Raw genomic sequence first — 16486 nt, 5'->3', positions numbered from 1 at the left:
ATTAGCAGTGATTAAATAATAAGGGTAAGCAGTCATGTAGAAGTACCAGCTCAACAAGCAGTACTGTATCATGTTTTAAATAGACCAAGGGAAAAGTTCTGTAACTATTGTCAAACTTCTGAATTTGTTCCATTTTAACTAATTTAAAGGACAGAAATACTCTGAGAAGAGCATTCTGCTGCTAACATCTGATACTCAATTTATTAAAAGCTATACTTGCTACTGAATGGAATATGTATAAAAGCAAAACTTTGTTGGAAAGGCAGTTTAACCAGTCTTACCTTAGCATATACTTAATTAGCTATTTGTTGTTTTCTCTCTTCTGATCCAGGTATTTCTGCATTTGTAGAAGTTTGGTCATCTAGCAGAAGAGAAAATTACTCAAAAACCTTTGAACATCAACTTCTTGAAATGGGAGCAAAAGTAAGGAAACTATTTTTAAAGAAATAGAATAGGAAAGCTCTTAATTATGAAGTACCTTGCTTGTGTTTGTCATCTATATTTCTTTGTAGTATGAGTTTTTAAAGTGCAGGGGGGAAGATAATCACAGACCTGAGAATAGATGAATGTGCTGTAAAATTGTTATTAGTGAAAGATGGGAAATAGTGTGCATTTGTTGTGAAGTGTTGGGGTTGCCACATATTGTGGGCAAATTAAATTTAAGTGTTGCAAACCTGTGGTTTACCAGTATGTACCTGATGTTATTTTGTTTTCTTTAACTTGTAGGCAGCTACTCTGCCTACAATATTTTCTAACCAAGTACCATGACATCTTATTCTTCCATTCACCCTCACACAAATGTGCTTCAACTCCAGAAAGTGCTAGTAAAAATACATCTTAGAGTCTTTGTATATGTGTCAGTTATTTATTTATTTTTTCCATATCAAGTATAGTTGACTTGTAGGCACAAGAATTGTTTAATTACCAGCTGTAAAACTTCAACGAGTCAAACTGGTGTTTTACCTTCTTGCACATTCTCACTGGTTAATGGACATTTTTACAGCCCATGTCAGGCTGTAAATAACACTTGCGTGAACTCCTAGTGCTTTTTAAGTGGGCATGTACTTACTGTAATTTAGGAAGTTTGGCTGTTCTCTTCAAAGCCTCTTTCTGTATGAATTTAGCTGAGATAGTGTGACAAAACAGTAGAATAACTGTTTTTATTATAAAAGCAAATACAACTCTCAATAAATAACTTGAGTAAGAAATATTACTTTTTCTTTTGTGCTGTGCTATCAGATCTATGTAATTCTGGTCTGATGATATCAGGGGTTTTTTTCACAGAAAATATGACTATGCGTAAGGCTTCGAAATAAAGTAGCTGGTGGAAGGTATGGGCAGGTGATATAGACAAACCTATTTAGCAGACCCCTGTGACTGAAAAGGGGTTTTCCTGCCCCTTCCCGACACTTCCCTTTTATTGGGCTGAGCACATGACAGTAAACTGGCTTGGGTCACTGTGTCAGGAAATAAAATTCTAAATTAGTTTTTTCACTAGATTCTTGATTCAGACATCTTAAGCTAAGGTCAGCTGAGCAGCAGAGGACATCCAGGGTAAGGGAGGAGACAGAAGAGGTGAGGAGGAGGTGTAAGGTGGTGCTCCTCCATAATTTGGAGGCAAAGCTGTGTCCAGCATCTGTCTCCTTAGGACATGGACTGTGAGCCAGATACTAGCATAAGCGAAGAAACAATTGTATCTGGAGTCATAACTTATTCCAAAAGAGATTCATTGTTCCTGGATACCAAGATACTGTGGGTTTTTATCTTCCAAGAAGTAATAAACTGGCTTGCCACCAGAAATTTTTGGAAAAGCTGAGTAATTTTCTTAAAGCTAAATACAGGCCCAACATGTTGGAAGCCAAGTATAGTGATGCAATTGAGAAGGCGACAGAAAGGTCCAGAGCTATTTCCATTTGGCTGTGCTGAGAAGATGCTGCTCTAAAATATGGATTGTATTGGTCTCACAATGTCAACAACCACAACAACTGATCAAACAGTATTATGCGTAGGGTGTTTTTTTCCCACAAAAGGAAACTTCGGTTCTGAAGAATGGAGTATCTAAAACTAAAAATGTTATCATTCAGTTGTCAATAGAGGCTGATAACTGAAACTTTGATCAGTTGTACAACACAATGAAAATGTCAGGTATGATGTTAGCTGTACTGACTTAAGTTTTCTGTGTTTCTCACCTTTTCAAGTGTTCCCTTATAATTTTTTTGTTTGTAGTAGATTCAGCCCTCCCTCAAAACTAGAAATGCTCGTTATTGATGAGAACTAATTTAAAGGGTGAGGTTAGCTGTACTCATTAAGCCTGTGAGTTCTTTGCTAAATGAAAGGTGTAATTTGGCATTTCTTTGAATAGTGGCAACTAATTTCCACAGTGGCTGTTGCATAAGGTGTTGGGCTACATAAGTATAAATGTTGCAAGATTAGTGATACTGAAGAGAAGCTGCCAAATTAATGTATTCTGTGATTAAGTTATAAAAGATGTACCCATCATTAACCAATTGACATGAGATAAATGCTTCCTGACCACCTGCAAAACAAGGGGATATTTTTCAAGTTTTAGAGCCTTCCACATGACAGGAGGGAGACAGAAGATTAAGTAATTCATTGTTAAGAAGTAGGGTGCTTAATTTATTTATAACTAATAATTAATACATGTAAGAAACTAAACAATTGTAACTAATATCATCAATTATTTCTTAGTATAGATGTATTGTATGTCAAAATTTTCAAAAATTGTAATGCATATGTAATAATTATGTGAATATAAGTAACACAAGAGGATCCAGTCTTTGGAGCGCTTATGGAGGATGATCCCCAGCGCTGTCAATAAAGAATGCCACTTAACAGTATAATTGGCTCTGCTGTTAAGTTTATTTCTCTGTTTCAATACATCTGGAATAGGGAGATGAAAATGGTAAATGAGAGAAAAGAAGTTTGAAAACAAAAGGCTGCTCTAGCCCTCTAGCATGTATTGCATTGGCTTGGCTAATGAGATGACTTTTGATTGCTTGAGGCTTCTCGCAAAGATGGAAAAGATCAAGAGTCCTTGACATAATGTTTAGAATAAGTCTTTACGCTAATGGTTTACACATTAAAAATGGACAATGCTAGCTAGTTTGTTTGGCATTTCCTGATTATCAGACTTAAAGATGAGCTCTCTGTGTACTTCTCCAGGTTTCAAAAACTTTGAACAAGCATGTGACCCATGTAGTCTTCAAAGATGGACGTATGACTACATGGAGAAAAGCACAGAAGATGGGTGTAAAAATAGTTTCTGTACTCTGGGTGGAAAAGTGAGTACTTGTGAATATAATGAATGTGACCCATTCCAGAAATAGTGGATTCTAATATTGTTTTAATTTAAAACTTAAGTACAGTACCTGTTTGTTGGTTTATTTTTAATGTACTTGAAATAGTGATAAATCTTTGAGTAAATGATCACTTTTCTATGACATGATTCCTATTATAAAACATGTTATTTGCATAAAAAGGTAAAATGATAACTCTTAAAAAATTAATATGTTGAAGTAGTTCCATAGTATATTTGTTAACCATTCAGTGTTCCACTCCTTTGCTCTCAGATGGCATGCAAAGGCAGTGAAGACCAGACATTTATGTTGAATAGAATTTTTCCATTTCATATGAATAAGCACATTCCATCACAGACATTGTGCTGTTCCTGTACTTAATAGAATTTCTCCTAGCAAGAAAGAAAAAGATCCATATGTAGTCTGGCTTTTAAGACATATGGGAGGTTCAGAACAGCACTGCTTGAAGATTCTCAATTACCATAAAAAAAAATGAAATTTAAAACAAACAAACAAACAAAAAAATCACATTTCAGTTGTGCAGCCAGTCCATGAGAATTTGCTAGTCTATAGCTTCCTCTTTGAGTTCACAAAGTGGTTATGAGGCCTAACTTAGATTTCAGATGAAGTGTAAAACCACAGTGGTTAAGAATATGCATATGTTATATTCGAATACTCCAATTGAGAAATTGCTGTGATGATGGAAATTAGAATATGAGTCAAGTAAAGAGGCCCGTTCCTATGTGCATTGTAATATGCATGGAGAGATAGAAGTCTGCTAAGTGCCAAAGTGAAAATAAATTAAAAAAAAAAACAAACCAAAACAAAAAACCCAAACAAACAAAACAAAAACAACAACAACAACAAAAAACCCACCACAGGTGGGAGGTTAAAACTGAGCTGAGCAGACACTTAAATACAGACCAATACAACCACAAAACTTGTGATGCAAGTCTGTTAGCCAAAAAGGAAATCCATGCAGTTCTGCAGAAGCATGGAGCTTTGAGATCTGGGTGCAAAAACCTCAAGAAACTTTAGCTGTTGTTTGGACACCAGCAACAAAGAAAAAGGCAAGAGAAAAGATCTGGAGGGAAAACTTAGTATGTCTGGGAGAAAAGAGAAGGCTAGCACCTTCCTGGTGTGTTTTGAAGCATTTTTAGTATTGTTCTCAGGACAAGGCAAGGTCTTGGTATATGCCTTGGAAGATGAGGTTCATTTGAAGTGGGGGAATCACCTGAAGCTGTGCATTATGATTGAACTTCTCTGTAATCTTTTTCTTCTGCCATTTATTTTAAAGTTAATGCTAAAAGGTATTCAACAACTTACAGCTCAGATTGATGTATACCCTAGGCAGAATCCATAGGAATATCATATCCTTGAGCAAAGTATAGGTCAGGAGTGGTAGAAGCTTACACAAGATACAGTAATGAGTAGTCTCACTAGACATAGGGCTATTCAAATGAGGCACAGACAATAAAAAAATAAAATTAGTCTGGAAGTCTGTGCTAGTGTACATGCTAAATCTTTTTTGTAATAAGATGAGGGAACTGGAGTGCCTGACTTTAAATTATATGCCTAGTATATCAATATCTCAGAGACTGGGTAGGCAGAAGACAGTCTGTTGAACCCTGGGACAATGTAGACAGGAAAGACTGAATAGTATGTGCTAGTAAAATAGTGGTCCTTTACAAACAGAAGCTTTGTTTGAACCTGATAACTGTGTAAGCAAATAATGCAGTGTTTGTATGAGCTGAAGTTTTAGCATTACTACAAAAGGAGGGCTTGATTACCAGCTGTTCCATTCACTAGCAAGTGGAGTGTTCTCAGAATGGTCAGAAATGCTGTGAAATGTCATTTCAGGAGACGTAATAGTAAGGGGCAATTTTCGAGTGTAGACTGGGAATTGGGTGGCTGCTCTTGGAGTGTAGTTCAAAACCCAATATTCCAGTTATTACTTGGTCTTAATTGGTTTGTGGATGGTTGCTCTTATTATTTCAGAGAGCCTTCTTGTAAGTATGGCCACAGTATAAAATCAGTGTTCATACTGGAATGCTAAAACCCAAGAAGTTCTGTGACAGTGTTCAAATTTAAAAAGAAGACTGCTTAAAATGGGAGAAGTCCTGTTGAGAAGGAGCTAAGGCAGCAAAGGGAATAAAATTCTTGCTGCTGTCAAGGAGACTGTTTAAAGCATAAGTCCTCTTAACCGTATCGGAAGGAAAATGATCACATTGTGTGAGGGGAAAATTGAGATTTTAGGACTTACAGTAAATGTTTTCATAGCTTTGTCACCTTAGCAGTAGTCAAAAATCAAATGAAATAGAACATAAAACCTCATGTAGTGAAATGACAGCATTTTATCATGGTTACATTTGGAATGTTGCTGAAGGATGACAATGGGCATGACTGAAGTTATAAAATAGTTTTCTCACAAGGTGTGATTGAAGAGACAAGAATACTTGAGCCCAGAAAAGAGTGAGAGTGGAGGGAAAGAGACTCTTGTGAACACAAAGGTTCATATGGAAAGGCAGAATAGGAAATTAATGTTGATTTTCACTAGGAGAATTGGAATGCATCATATTAATATGTCTAGAGCCAGATTCAGAGAAAACAGTACATGATATTTTTTAGCAAAACGTGGTTAGGCTGTAGAACTCCCTGTTGCAGAATCATAGTCAGCAAAGATTTACATGGGTTTTAAAAAATGCTGGAGCAATTAAACAGCTAGTTTTATCAAAAAACACATACAGTATTGCATCTGACCATCCCTAAACCAGAAACCTGTGAAACATAGCAAAGTAAACTGAAAATTTGGCTGTGTTTTCATGCTTTCACATGCTTTTGGGAATCTTGATATTGGAAACAAGATGTTGCAGAATATGTTATTTAATCTGGATGCTACTTTTTGATGTTTGAGCTGTGAAAACACCAGATAAGGAAGCAAATTGTAAACAATTACTCCAGCATTTCCTGATTATTCTGTTGTGTGCTAAATACTTCTCCACTTAACAGCTAGTGGGCCCCTACTTCCAAACTGTTATGTGCATACACTAGTGTTGTATTCCCCTGAGCAGTGCTTGAGTCTCTCAGGGGAACATGCCCTGTGATCTGAAAAATACTATCATACGTTTCTCCATTAAAGCCAGCATAAATGCTTTCCAATTATCTGCTTCAAACTTGTATTGGAAGCTACTGCTTTATTTTATAAGCAGCTCTTTGAATCGAAACTGAATGCAGTTCTACAACTTAATAGGAAGTAACTTGATTGAGAAGAAGATTCTTTTTAAATTAAGAGGACAATTGAAATTGAAAAAAAAAAAATCGTAACTCCAGAGTAAATGTATTTCTAATTAAAAAAAAGGTTTTGTTTCCTTTATCTGTTTTGTTTTCTAAAAACAGTAGGTATGTCTAACTTTAGAAATAGTGCACAAAATCATGGACTTGCTATAAGATTCATGCAAATAAATTTTAAGTTTAATGGAAAATGAGTGACAGCTTTGAGATCACTGAAAGAATATTTAGTGCTTCTTCAACTCAAGTACCTCAATATGCGACCTAAAAAAGCCCACCGAAATCCAACAAGGAAAAGAATGCTACATAAAATAGGATTGCTACAATCTGTATCCAAGTTAAGAACACCTGATACTTCAAAATCAAACCCATAATTGGGAAACTCTACCTGCGTGTTAGTGTGGTAACTCATGTCACAAATAAGATAGATAAATCTTTTGCATTCAAATTTGTCTGCAAAGTAAAAAATTCTTTTAAGATATTTAATGGTCAAATTTTCTTCTGTTTAGCTTTGGCTCTTTAATGCTTAGCTACTCAGTTTTGAATACATTATAATTCTACAGATACAAACTTTATAATAGTAAGATCACTAGGTGTCACTAGAATCACAGTTTTGAATGGCTTCTGCGGGAATTCTAATGTAGTCAATATACGAAGGTTCCTTAGTCTTTGCCATAATCGGTTTTATTGTTTATTATTTGTGGATAAAACTATATTTACCTGTTTTGATCAGAAGAACTTTAATTTGTGTATTAATAACCAAATTATTGTCTCAACATCACAGAATCACAGAAAAAAAATGACAGAATGTTAGGGGTTGGAAGGGACCTCGAAAGATCATCTAGTCCAAAGCCCCTGCCAGAGTGGGAGCACCTAGATGAGGTTGCACAGGATGGCATCCAGGCAGGTTTTGAATGTCTCCAGAGAAGGAGACTCCACAACCTCCCTAGACAGCCTGTTCCAGTGCTCCGTCACCCTCATCGTGAAGAAGTTTCTTCTCAAATTTAAATGGAACCTCCTGTGTTCCAGTTTATACCCATTGCCCCTTCTCCTATCATTGGTTGTCACTGAGAAGAGCCTGGCTCCACCCTCATGACAGTCACTCTTTACATATTTATAAACATTAATAAGGTCACCCGTCAGTCTCCTCCAAGCTAAAGAGCCCCATCTCCCTCAGCCTTGCCTCATAAGCGAGATGTTCCACTCCCTTAATCATCTTTGTTGCCCTGCACTGGACTCTCTCCAGCAGTTCCCTGTCCTTGAACTGAGGGGCCCAGAACTGGACACAATATTCCAGATGTGGTCTCACCAGGGCAGAGCAGAGGGGGAGAAAAACCTCTCTGGACCTACTAACCACCTGCCTTCTAATATCCCCCAGGATGCCATTGGCCTTTCTGGCCACAAGGGCACAGTGCTGGCTCATGGTTATCCTGCTGTTCACCAGGACCCCCAGGTCCCTTTCCCCTACACTGCTCTGTAACAGGTCATTCCCGGGCTTATACTGGAACCTGGGGTTGTTCCTGCCCACATGCAAGACTCTACACTTTGCCCTTGTTATATTTCATTAAATTTTTCACAGCCCAACTCTCCAGCCTGTCCAGGTCTCGCTAGATGGCAGCACAGCCTTCTGGCGTGTCAGCCACTCCTCCCAGCTTGGTGTCATCAGCAAACTTGCTGACAGTGCACTCTATTCCCTCATCCAAGTTGTTGATGAATATATTAAGTAGTATTGAACCCATGAACTTATGGATGTCCAGATTGCATAATTGGTCCCTAACCCAGTCCTCATCAACCAAGGCAGATTCCTCCATTGTCCTGACTTCCCCTGGGGCCTCAGCAGTACAGGGCTCCTCAGGACAGCTTCTGAGACAAATGCGGCATTCAGTAGCTCTGCCTTCTCTGTATCTTCTGTCACCAGGGCATGCACCCCATTCATCAGTGGGCCTACATTGCCTCTGGTGTTAGTTTTATCTGCCATGTATTTGAAGAAACTCTTCATCATCATCCTTAGTGATCACAAATACAGTAGATTGTATCATATTTAAAGATAATATTAGTCCCACTGTTTTCAAGTCAGTCATTGAAATGAAAAGACAGGTAAAACTAGGGCTAAGACATCAGTTGGATTTTTGGTTTTGTAATTTTTAAAAAAAGTTCACATAATATAGATTGCTCATCAATAAAGGGACTATTTTTAGCATTGCATATACAAAGAGAAGGCAAAAAACTGAGACTAATGGGTAAGATATAAAGGCCAGGATTAGATGAAGCCTCCCACCTCATTTGCTTGAATAGAAGAATTTCCTGTCCCTTCCACCCCTCCATGACATTCTGTAGATTGTAGTTGGGAGTTTAGTGTCATCACAGTGACCAAGTTCAGGTTAATATCACCAGGTAGTGAACAATGAAAGTGCACAGTCCTCACAAAAGTCAGGGCAAGATTTGAGAATCTGGCCAGAAAGACTTAATACAGTGATTTTTGAAGATGTAGGAATCTCTGAGTTTCAGAACAGCAATTTAGAGGGCATCATTAGGAAAAAAAAAATTGTATCACGTCCTATTTGGTATGTAATACATAGTTTGTTTATTTGTTTGTTTATAGCATTGCAGTAGTTATGCTAAAGATATACACTTAGGAAGGATTGGTGTTTCATTATTAGAGGACTTAGATGACTCTTTTTGCAATAAAGGCTCTCATTCTTAAAAACACCAAACCTCCTCTAATTTATTATACAGGTGTCAAGAAACTGGACTACATGTTGATGAATCCTTATTTCCTGCAGTAGACACTAATGAAGGATTACCACTACTGATGAAAAAAGTGAGCATGTGTTTTTGTTTTTAAATAGACCTAGAGTAGTGAACTTTAAAGTTTGAACTTGACTTCCTGACCTCAGGCATTTGAACTGTTTATTTTCAGAACGTTCTGTGAACTCTACGTGTCCATCTGAGTAGGTTTTTAAAGGTAGGCTATGGCTGTGATGATGTGACATCTTATCTGAAGAAAGGATAATAAAAGTAGAAGTTTTGTATTGGTGAATAAAGAAATGAAGTTTTAAATTAAAATTACATAATGATTCTGTAACAAAAAAAAATTACTGCCATGTGGCTTATGTTTTACCCTAAAATCCTGGTATTAAAAAAAAAAGTAAAATCTTTCAAGCCTTAGTTTTGCTGCAAAGAAAAAAAGAAAAGATGGTGACTTAGTCTTTTTTTTTACTAAAATCTAGCTTAAAAAAACTGTTATGTTCTTTCTTATTTAATATTAAAGTTCGCTTTGGAAAATGTTAATTTCTACAATTATCTGTGGCTCTCAGGTAGGTCATAATAAGTAGCATAGAATTAAACAGTGATAATAAATACTGTGATAAAATGGTAGGTAAATACGAAGTGTAGTTACTTCTGGAAGTTTTATACTATTGAATTAATAGTTTTGTGTGTCTTGTAGCATAAATGTATGCAGCCAAAAGACTTTGTTGAAAAAACTCCAGAAAATGATAGAAAGCTGCAGAGAAGACTGGACCAGATGGCTAAAGAATTAGCTGTACAAAAGACAGCAATTAGTGCTGGTAAGAACTACTTTGGACTAAAATTCAAATATCCTAAGGTATTTCTTTAAAGCAGTTGATGGGTTTTTGTTTATTTTTATTTTTATGCATTTCACCTTGAGAAATAAAGTTGACCTACTCTTCTGGAGTTCTTTACAAGTTTTGGTATTAAGCCATCTGTAGTGATGTTAGGTATAAGGAACCTATTCTTTTCTTTTTTTTTTTTTTTAAATATCTGAAGCTGTTATAGCACATAAATATTAATGTACAAATGCATTTTCTTTGTGTAGAAACTGATGTACCAGTTTTACTATTTGAAGACAATGGTTCGCTTCAATACAGTCCTGTTAGTAAGATAAAACATGAATGCAGTGCAATGGAAAGAAGAATAAAGGAGATGAAGGAAAAAAGAGAAAATCTTTCTCCCACTGGTAAGGAGTTGGATTTTGCTCATCCATGGACATGCACAATGGGCTAGCATCTTTATCGCTGAATTTTTGCACACTTGCTCTGGTTTTAACTTTTTTTTTTTATCTTGATTGTGTGTCCTCCCTTCTTCTCAGATTTTGTTTATATGTGAATGCTGTAGCTTTTAGTTTCTTTCTGTTGAAAGGCAGAAGTCATTGAAGACAATCATTGCAAAAAGGAATTTCTTAATCACTAGACTGCTCAAGAGGACTAAGTTTAAGCTAAGCTTTCTGAACATGTAAATTGATATTATCACAACTTGGTTAAGCTTTACAGCAAGACTCTAAATCTCATTTCCTGTTAAATTTTAATGTGAATACTGTACTTGGCAAAGATTGTAATGTTATTACTCCCAGTCTAACAGTTTATAAAGGAGTTCAAAATTGATGAGACTTTGTTCAGGTATTGAAGAACAGGATTTTTTAAAAGTGAATGAATTTGAATGACCTAATTGAATAAATGTAGTTGATTTCAAAATGCAGATTATAGTGAATTAAAACTACACTGGAGTTTTCAGATAATCTTTTAGTGTTTGCATTACCTCACTGTAGAAGTATGAGGTCTGAGTAATTAGGTTTTGCCGGTTTTTATAAAACCTCTTGAAATGTGGAACATTGGGGAGTGAGGGGGACAATCCGTAGTGTTTGAAGACTGTGAGTTTATAATTTCAAAAATAATTGTGGGAGGAAAATGAAGAAATGGAAGGAAACAAAATCTTGTTTATTTTAGCATGGCTTGCATTTGTTTTCTCTTTGAGTTTTAAGCTAATACCTTCAGATGTTTGGAAAAGCATATATAAAGGCTTTGTTGCTAACTGCAGAATTTGACAGATCTTTTATTAAAATGCCTAAACTGGCTTAGAAAGGTCTATAATGTTTTGTAAATGGTTTGTCATCATTCGCTGGTTTCAGAAAATATGGTACTGAGTTATCTAGGAAAAATTTGCCTAGAATTGTAGAATATCTAATAGCTTTCTTATTAGTATGTAAATTTGAGATACTGTTGAGCAGTCTGTAACTATTTATGTGGTTATAGTTGGTAATGAGTTGTCTCTTACAATTGAGTTCTTTTGAAATATGAATAAATGGTGTAGAAATATGTATGTTTGCAAATAGGGCTAACTAGTTTATTATTTACAAATTCCTAGCTTCACAAATGTCTCAAATACCTCCAAGCAGTTCGCCAAGAGACTGTGTGCTGCCTACTTGTGTCTTACCTAATTCAGAAGACACATTGTTACCAGGTAACTAACACAACTTATATATTACAGAAATTAAATATAGTACATTGCCTGTATATCTTATTTAGTACGGTGTACTAAAATGGGAACTGTATATATTTGCTCTATCATTTTGATTTTAAGCTGAATTATTTTAGTTTTTCTTAATTGCCAAATTATGTAGAAGTAAGAATTCAAGGAAAACGGAGCCTGAGGAATCACACTGGGTGTGTTGCTTCCCTCACTTAATTCCTCACACCATTCCCCATTAATGGCTTCTTGTCCTGGCCTGGCATCAGTTTTCTCTGCTCTTACAGTGATTATGTATGGAATACTGAGTGCACACTGAACCGTGTAATGTGGGAAGCAAAAAGATATGAGGCACACATCTCAGAGAATTGAAATATCTTCCAAATTTTCAATCAGGAGAACTTGAATTTGAAAGGAAATCTAATGTGTTTTCAAGCTTAACAAGCATAAAAAAAAATCAGCTTTTAAAATGTTTTATGGTTGCAGATAAATTCGATTGTTGTCAAGGTACTTATGAAGTTAAGGGTTTGTTCCTCTCTTTTGGCATAGCAGCAGGATATAAGGGAGAAGATTGTAGTAAAGGCTGTTGGGCTACATCAGCAGGCATCTTAACGGCATTAATCATGAATGCAATGGATACGTACTTCAGGCCACATCTTTTTTCAGCCATGTGAGCCAAAAACTGAAATCAGATTCTGATGTTTGATCTCAGTAGAAAACTAAAGAGACATCAGCCTTTAGAATTCATAATGAGGGCCACTTGAGCACTCTGCTTAGTCTCTGTTCTACCCCAATAATAAGCTACACCTCGTGCTGTTTTCAAGTGTTGTATTTTGTTGTCATTGTACAAGAGTTCTGTCATGCTGGCTTACATGAGAACAGGAGCAGTATCTTGTAGCCTGAGGCAGCTTCCTATGTCTTTTTACAATGTTAGGGAGAAGTAATAGCTTAACACTGGAAGTAGCATAGCTGTGCCACCTAACTTTTTTTATTTTGGTAAATTATTCATGTGCTGATGAGGTTGAACACTGTGATTCGAGAGCTTTACCTTGAGTATGTCTCTTCAACATTACAACTGCACAATGTAGTTTTACATTCAGAATAGACCTCCACATCACATGAGAATATTCAGCATAGTTTCCATCTCTGATTCTCTGTGACAGTGGCCCTTTTGTTTGTGCTTGTGAGATAAAATGAGAGTGTGTTGGTTAATAATGGTTTAAAATGTTCAAGAATCCAGTGTAATTTGAAGTTAAGACTTTTTCAGTTGTCAATATGGGAGTCTGATCATGTCATGTGAAACTTCTTTCATCTCCGTATATTTTGTTTTTCTTAATTTAATTAGCTACACTATATGTTTAGAAATATTATTTATATTTAGTAAGCAAATAACATCAAGACTTCCTCTAAAACCAAGAGGAGGACTTACAGAGGAGTATTGCTAAAACTTTGCACTCAGCATGTATTTAAACAGAACCACAGGATGGTTAGGGTTTGAAGGGACCTCTGGAGATCATCTAGTCCAACCCAATCAGATATGAACAAAAGGATCTATTGCAATAATCAGATTTTAGAATGACAGGATTTTTGAAAATACATTCTGAGTAGTCATAGATACTAGGTTGTTTCAGAGGAATTTGTTGTGAGACATATTAATAGATTCTGTATATCACCTCCCCCCCAAAAAATTCATAAGAATAGCTACAAGAAATTATATACTTTTCCATATTCTGGTTATGTTTAATACTTTGTGTTAATGTATGTGGTATGATACTATGATGTTGTATTTAATTTTATTTTAACTGTGAAAACTACAAGGTGGTGGTAATACTGTGGTAGTAAACGTTATTACTGAGTTTTCAGTATTACTCCAGTTAGCTTTATCAGTGTAAGATCTTGCTGGTTTTCTCCACAAATGCAAAAGTGAAAGGGAGTTTCTCTCCTGCTTTGTTTCAAGAAAGCAAAACAGGACTTATGGATACTTATTACCACAGCAGGAGATATGATGGCTGAAGCTATTGTAGCTTCTTGTCAACATAAAAAGTCCTCTGTTTCTAACCTATTTTTTGTTTAGTTTTTGATGACTTGCCATATAATACCCAGAGAACTCACTAAATCCTAGTTTTCTTTTAGTAATTTTTTGTGCATTTTACAGAGAAACTAGTACTTTTTCTGCTTCATTAAATACATTTATATTGCCACTTTTCATATTTTACAGGAGAACCGATGGAAGACTGCTTGAACTCAAGTTACAATTATCTTTGGAAAACTGACAAATTAAAGAGAAAGAAAACAGAGGCAGTAAAACAGACCTGTGATACTTGGACTGACATTAGTCTACCTATGAGTGCATCAGTGAATTCTCCCTCACATAGCTATGGGCAGAAGAGCTTAACACCAAAACACCACAGTAGAAGAAGCTTAAGAAAGAAACAGATTTTGCAGCACAGTTTGAATGACAAATTGTCTTTAGAAAAGGAAGATCTAAAAACATTTCTGAAGAAAAATCAGAAGAATGAAAAGAACATGACCACTTCAGTTGCAAACGAAAGTTCTCTTCTGCCAGTCAAGGGCTTTGGTCATGTTTCTCCTTCCAAAAAAACAGGTGGCTTAAATACTAATTCATATATGAACAGTGAAGACTTCAATACATGTTCATTAGATAGAAGCTTCCCTGATGACAGAAATTGCATTCATAAAGACAAGAAGAGGCAGAAACTACAAATGCCACCTAGTTTGAAACTGGCTACCTCAGAACAGAGTGCATCAGGGTCTAAAGAGTTCTTGCAAGCAGTTAATACATATAGCAAGTCTTTTTGCACTGAAGATGCTTCTTATGAAGACTTCTTTGCATCATCTAATTTGAATGAAAATGAGGTACAGGTACGAGTACCAAAGGAATCAGAGGATCTTCCTGAAGTTTGTTGCAAAGACACTTTTACAAGCATGGACTCACTTGATGAGAGTTTCTGTAAGCCACATTCTACCTCCAAGACAAGTAAGAAAAAGTCTATTCCAGCAAATGATCTTTCAGTAAAGAAAAACTTCAAACCAGCTGAACATCCTGGAAGTGTGCCACTGAATTATATGTCAGATGGTGAAAAAGCTGACACTGCAGAAGCTCCAGATTCTGATGATGTGAGTAGGCTGCCTCAGAATGCTCATGAAAAATCCTACAGAACCAATGTGAATTACTGTGCTCATACTACTGGTAAGTCGCTACACAGAGCCGGAAAATGAAATCATACTGCATTAGATATACACATGCAACTAAGTTGCAAAATGAACTGTGATTCCCAAGGGAAAAATATTTCAGAATTGTACCAAAAGAAGAAAATGCTGCGGTACTGACTTTACTTTTTTAATAAAATAAATGATCCAAAAGAACACTCATTTGTTTTCCCATACAGTACAAACACAAAGTCGTCACCAAGAGATAACAAAACTGTACTCACAAAATGCAACAAAGTAATGTGAGCTGCCTTTTCACCTAATGCTTGATACTCTATTAACTTTCTGCAGCTATTCAAAGTCTGTTTAAGAAACCAAAGTCTTTCTGTTTAAAATGTTATGGTGCTCCTGTAAATTGTTTATAAGTAACTCCTCATCATAGGGTCCCTTGTTCAAATTATTTTTATTTCTAAAGTTAAAATTGCTATTTTTGATTAATTGCAGTTAAGTGAATAGAATCTCTAGTGGAAAAAAAATGAGTTATCAATTTTTAACTTGTGCTATGATAGAGATTGAATAGGACATTTGAGGGCATGTGCAAGAGTTGCAATGTAAGAATCTTTTTCACCATGTTTTTTTTATACTGGAACTGATCTTAGGTTTTAATATTAATTTTAAGAGTTTTTTAGTATTTGAGCATTTTCAAGTTGATTTAGCCTAAGCTATTTCAATGTAAATGTATGCTGGAATATTGAATCTCAGGAACTTCACTGAAAAAGTGTTCCTAACTTGCATTGGGATAATCATTTTCAGATTTTGATATTTTGAGCTCTGTTTGTCAAGCTTTACATAGGGTTAAATATTTGGAATTACAATGGTAAATTTTAGTCATTTGTTTTCCCTAGAAAATTCTGCAGCAGTGCATCAATGAATTATATAAAATTAATTATTAACTTAAAGAGCTCAACAAACTTGGTGTCAGGCTTATGAAATCATCCAGTGGAAATGTTGAACATTGACTGGGCCTATATCTGTGGGTAATAAGTTGCTGAACTCTGAGCTGCTGTTTTGGGTTCACTATATGTGTATTTTAATACCTACTGTGCATCATCATAACGCAGTTAAAAAAAATGTTGATGCAGATGTATGTTACACAAGAATAAATGTATGAACCCACTGTATGTGTTTTTTGTCATGTGGCAATGTGGTAGAAGATGATCCTTAAATTATGTACTTTTAAACTTAGGTATGCCAGTTAATTGTAGAGTTAATTCTAACCTTTGAATTCTAGTGATGAAATTGTAATCAATGGTCTAGCATGTTATGCTTTTATTTTCTCGCTGAATAACTTGTTTAAGATAACAGATTTTGGAGGAGAGGAAAAAGGAACAGTACTCAGCAGACTAGTTATTCAGTGTTTATATTTTTTATCGTTTGTGTTAGGA

The 16486-nt window shown here is 35.7% G+C and overlaps 1 protein-coding gene across 4 annotated transcripts in view; it reads left to right on the top strand.

Annotated features, from left to right (window-relative positions):
• Positions 1 to 16486, top strand: part of MCPH1 (microcephalin 1) — a 127325-nt gene that overhangs the window by 2237 nt on the left and 108602 nt on the right. For 3 of the 4 annotated variants that reach the window (XM_082050034.1, XM_082050035.1, XM_082050037.1), the window contains exons 2-8: positions 332 to 423; positions 3184 to 3302; positions 9342 to 9426; positions 10054 to 10174; positions 10444 to 10584; positions 11769 to 11864; positions 14089 to 15081. In XM_082050034.1, coding sequence (XP_081906160.1) covers positions 332 to 423; positions 3184 to 3302; positions 9342 to 9426; positions 10054 to 10174; positions 10444 to 10584; positions 11769 to 11864; positions 14089 to 15081 — 1647 coding nt within the window. Of the gene's footprint in view, positions 1 to 331; positions 424 to 3183; positions 3303 to 9341; positions 9427 to 9525; positions 9571 to 10053; positions 10175 to 10443; positions 10585 to 11768; positions 11865 to 14088; positions 15082 to 16486 lie in introns of those variants that run through there. The other variant, XM_082050036.1, reaches the window with a different exon arrangement.

This window comes from Streptopelia decaocto (genome assembly GCF_964273445.1).
Source record: "Streptopelia decaocto genome assembly, chromosome: 3".
NCBI classification, from domain to species: Eukaryota; Metazoa; Chordata; class Aves; order Columbiformes; family Columbidae; genus Streptopelia; species Streptopelia decaocto.
This window is presented reverse-complemented; position numbering and strand designations above follow the sequence as displayed.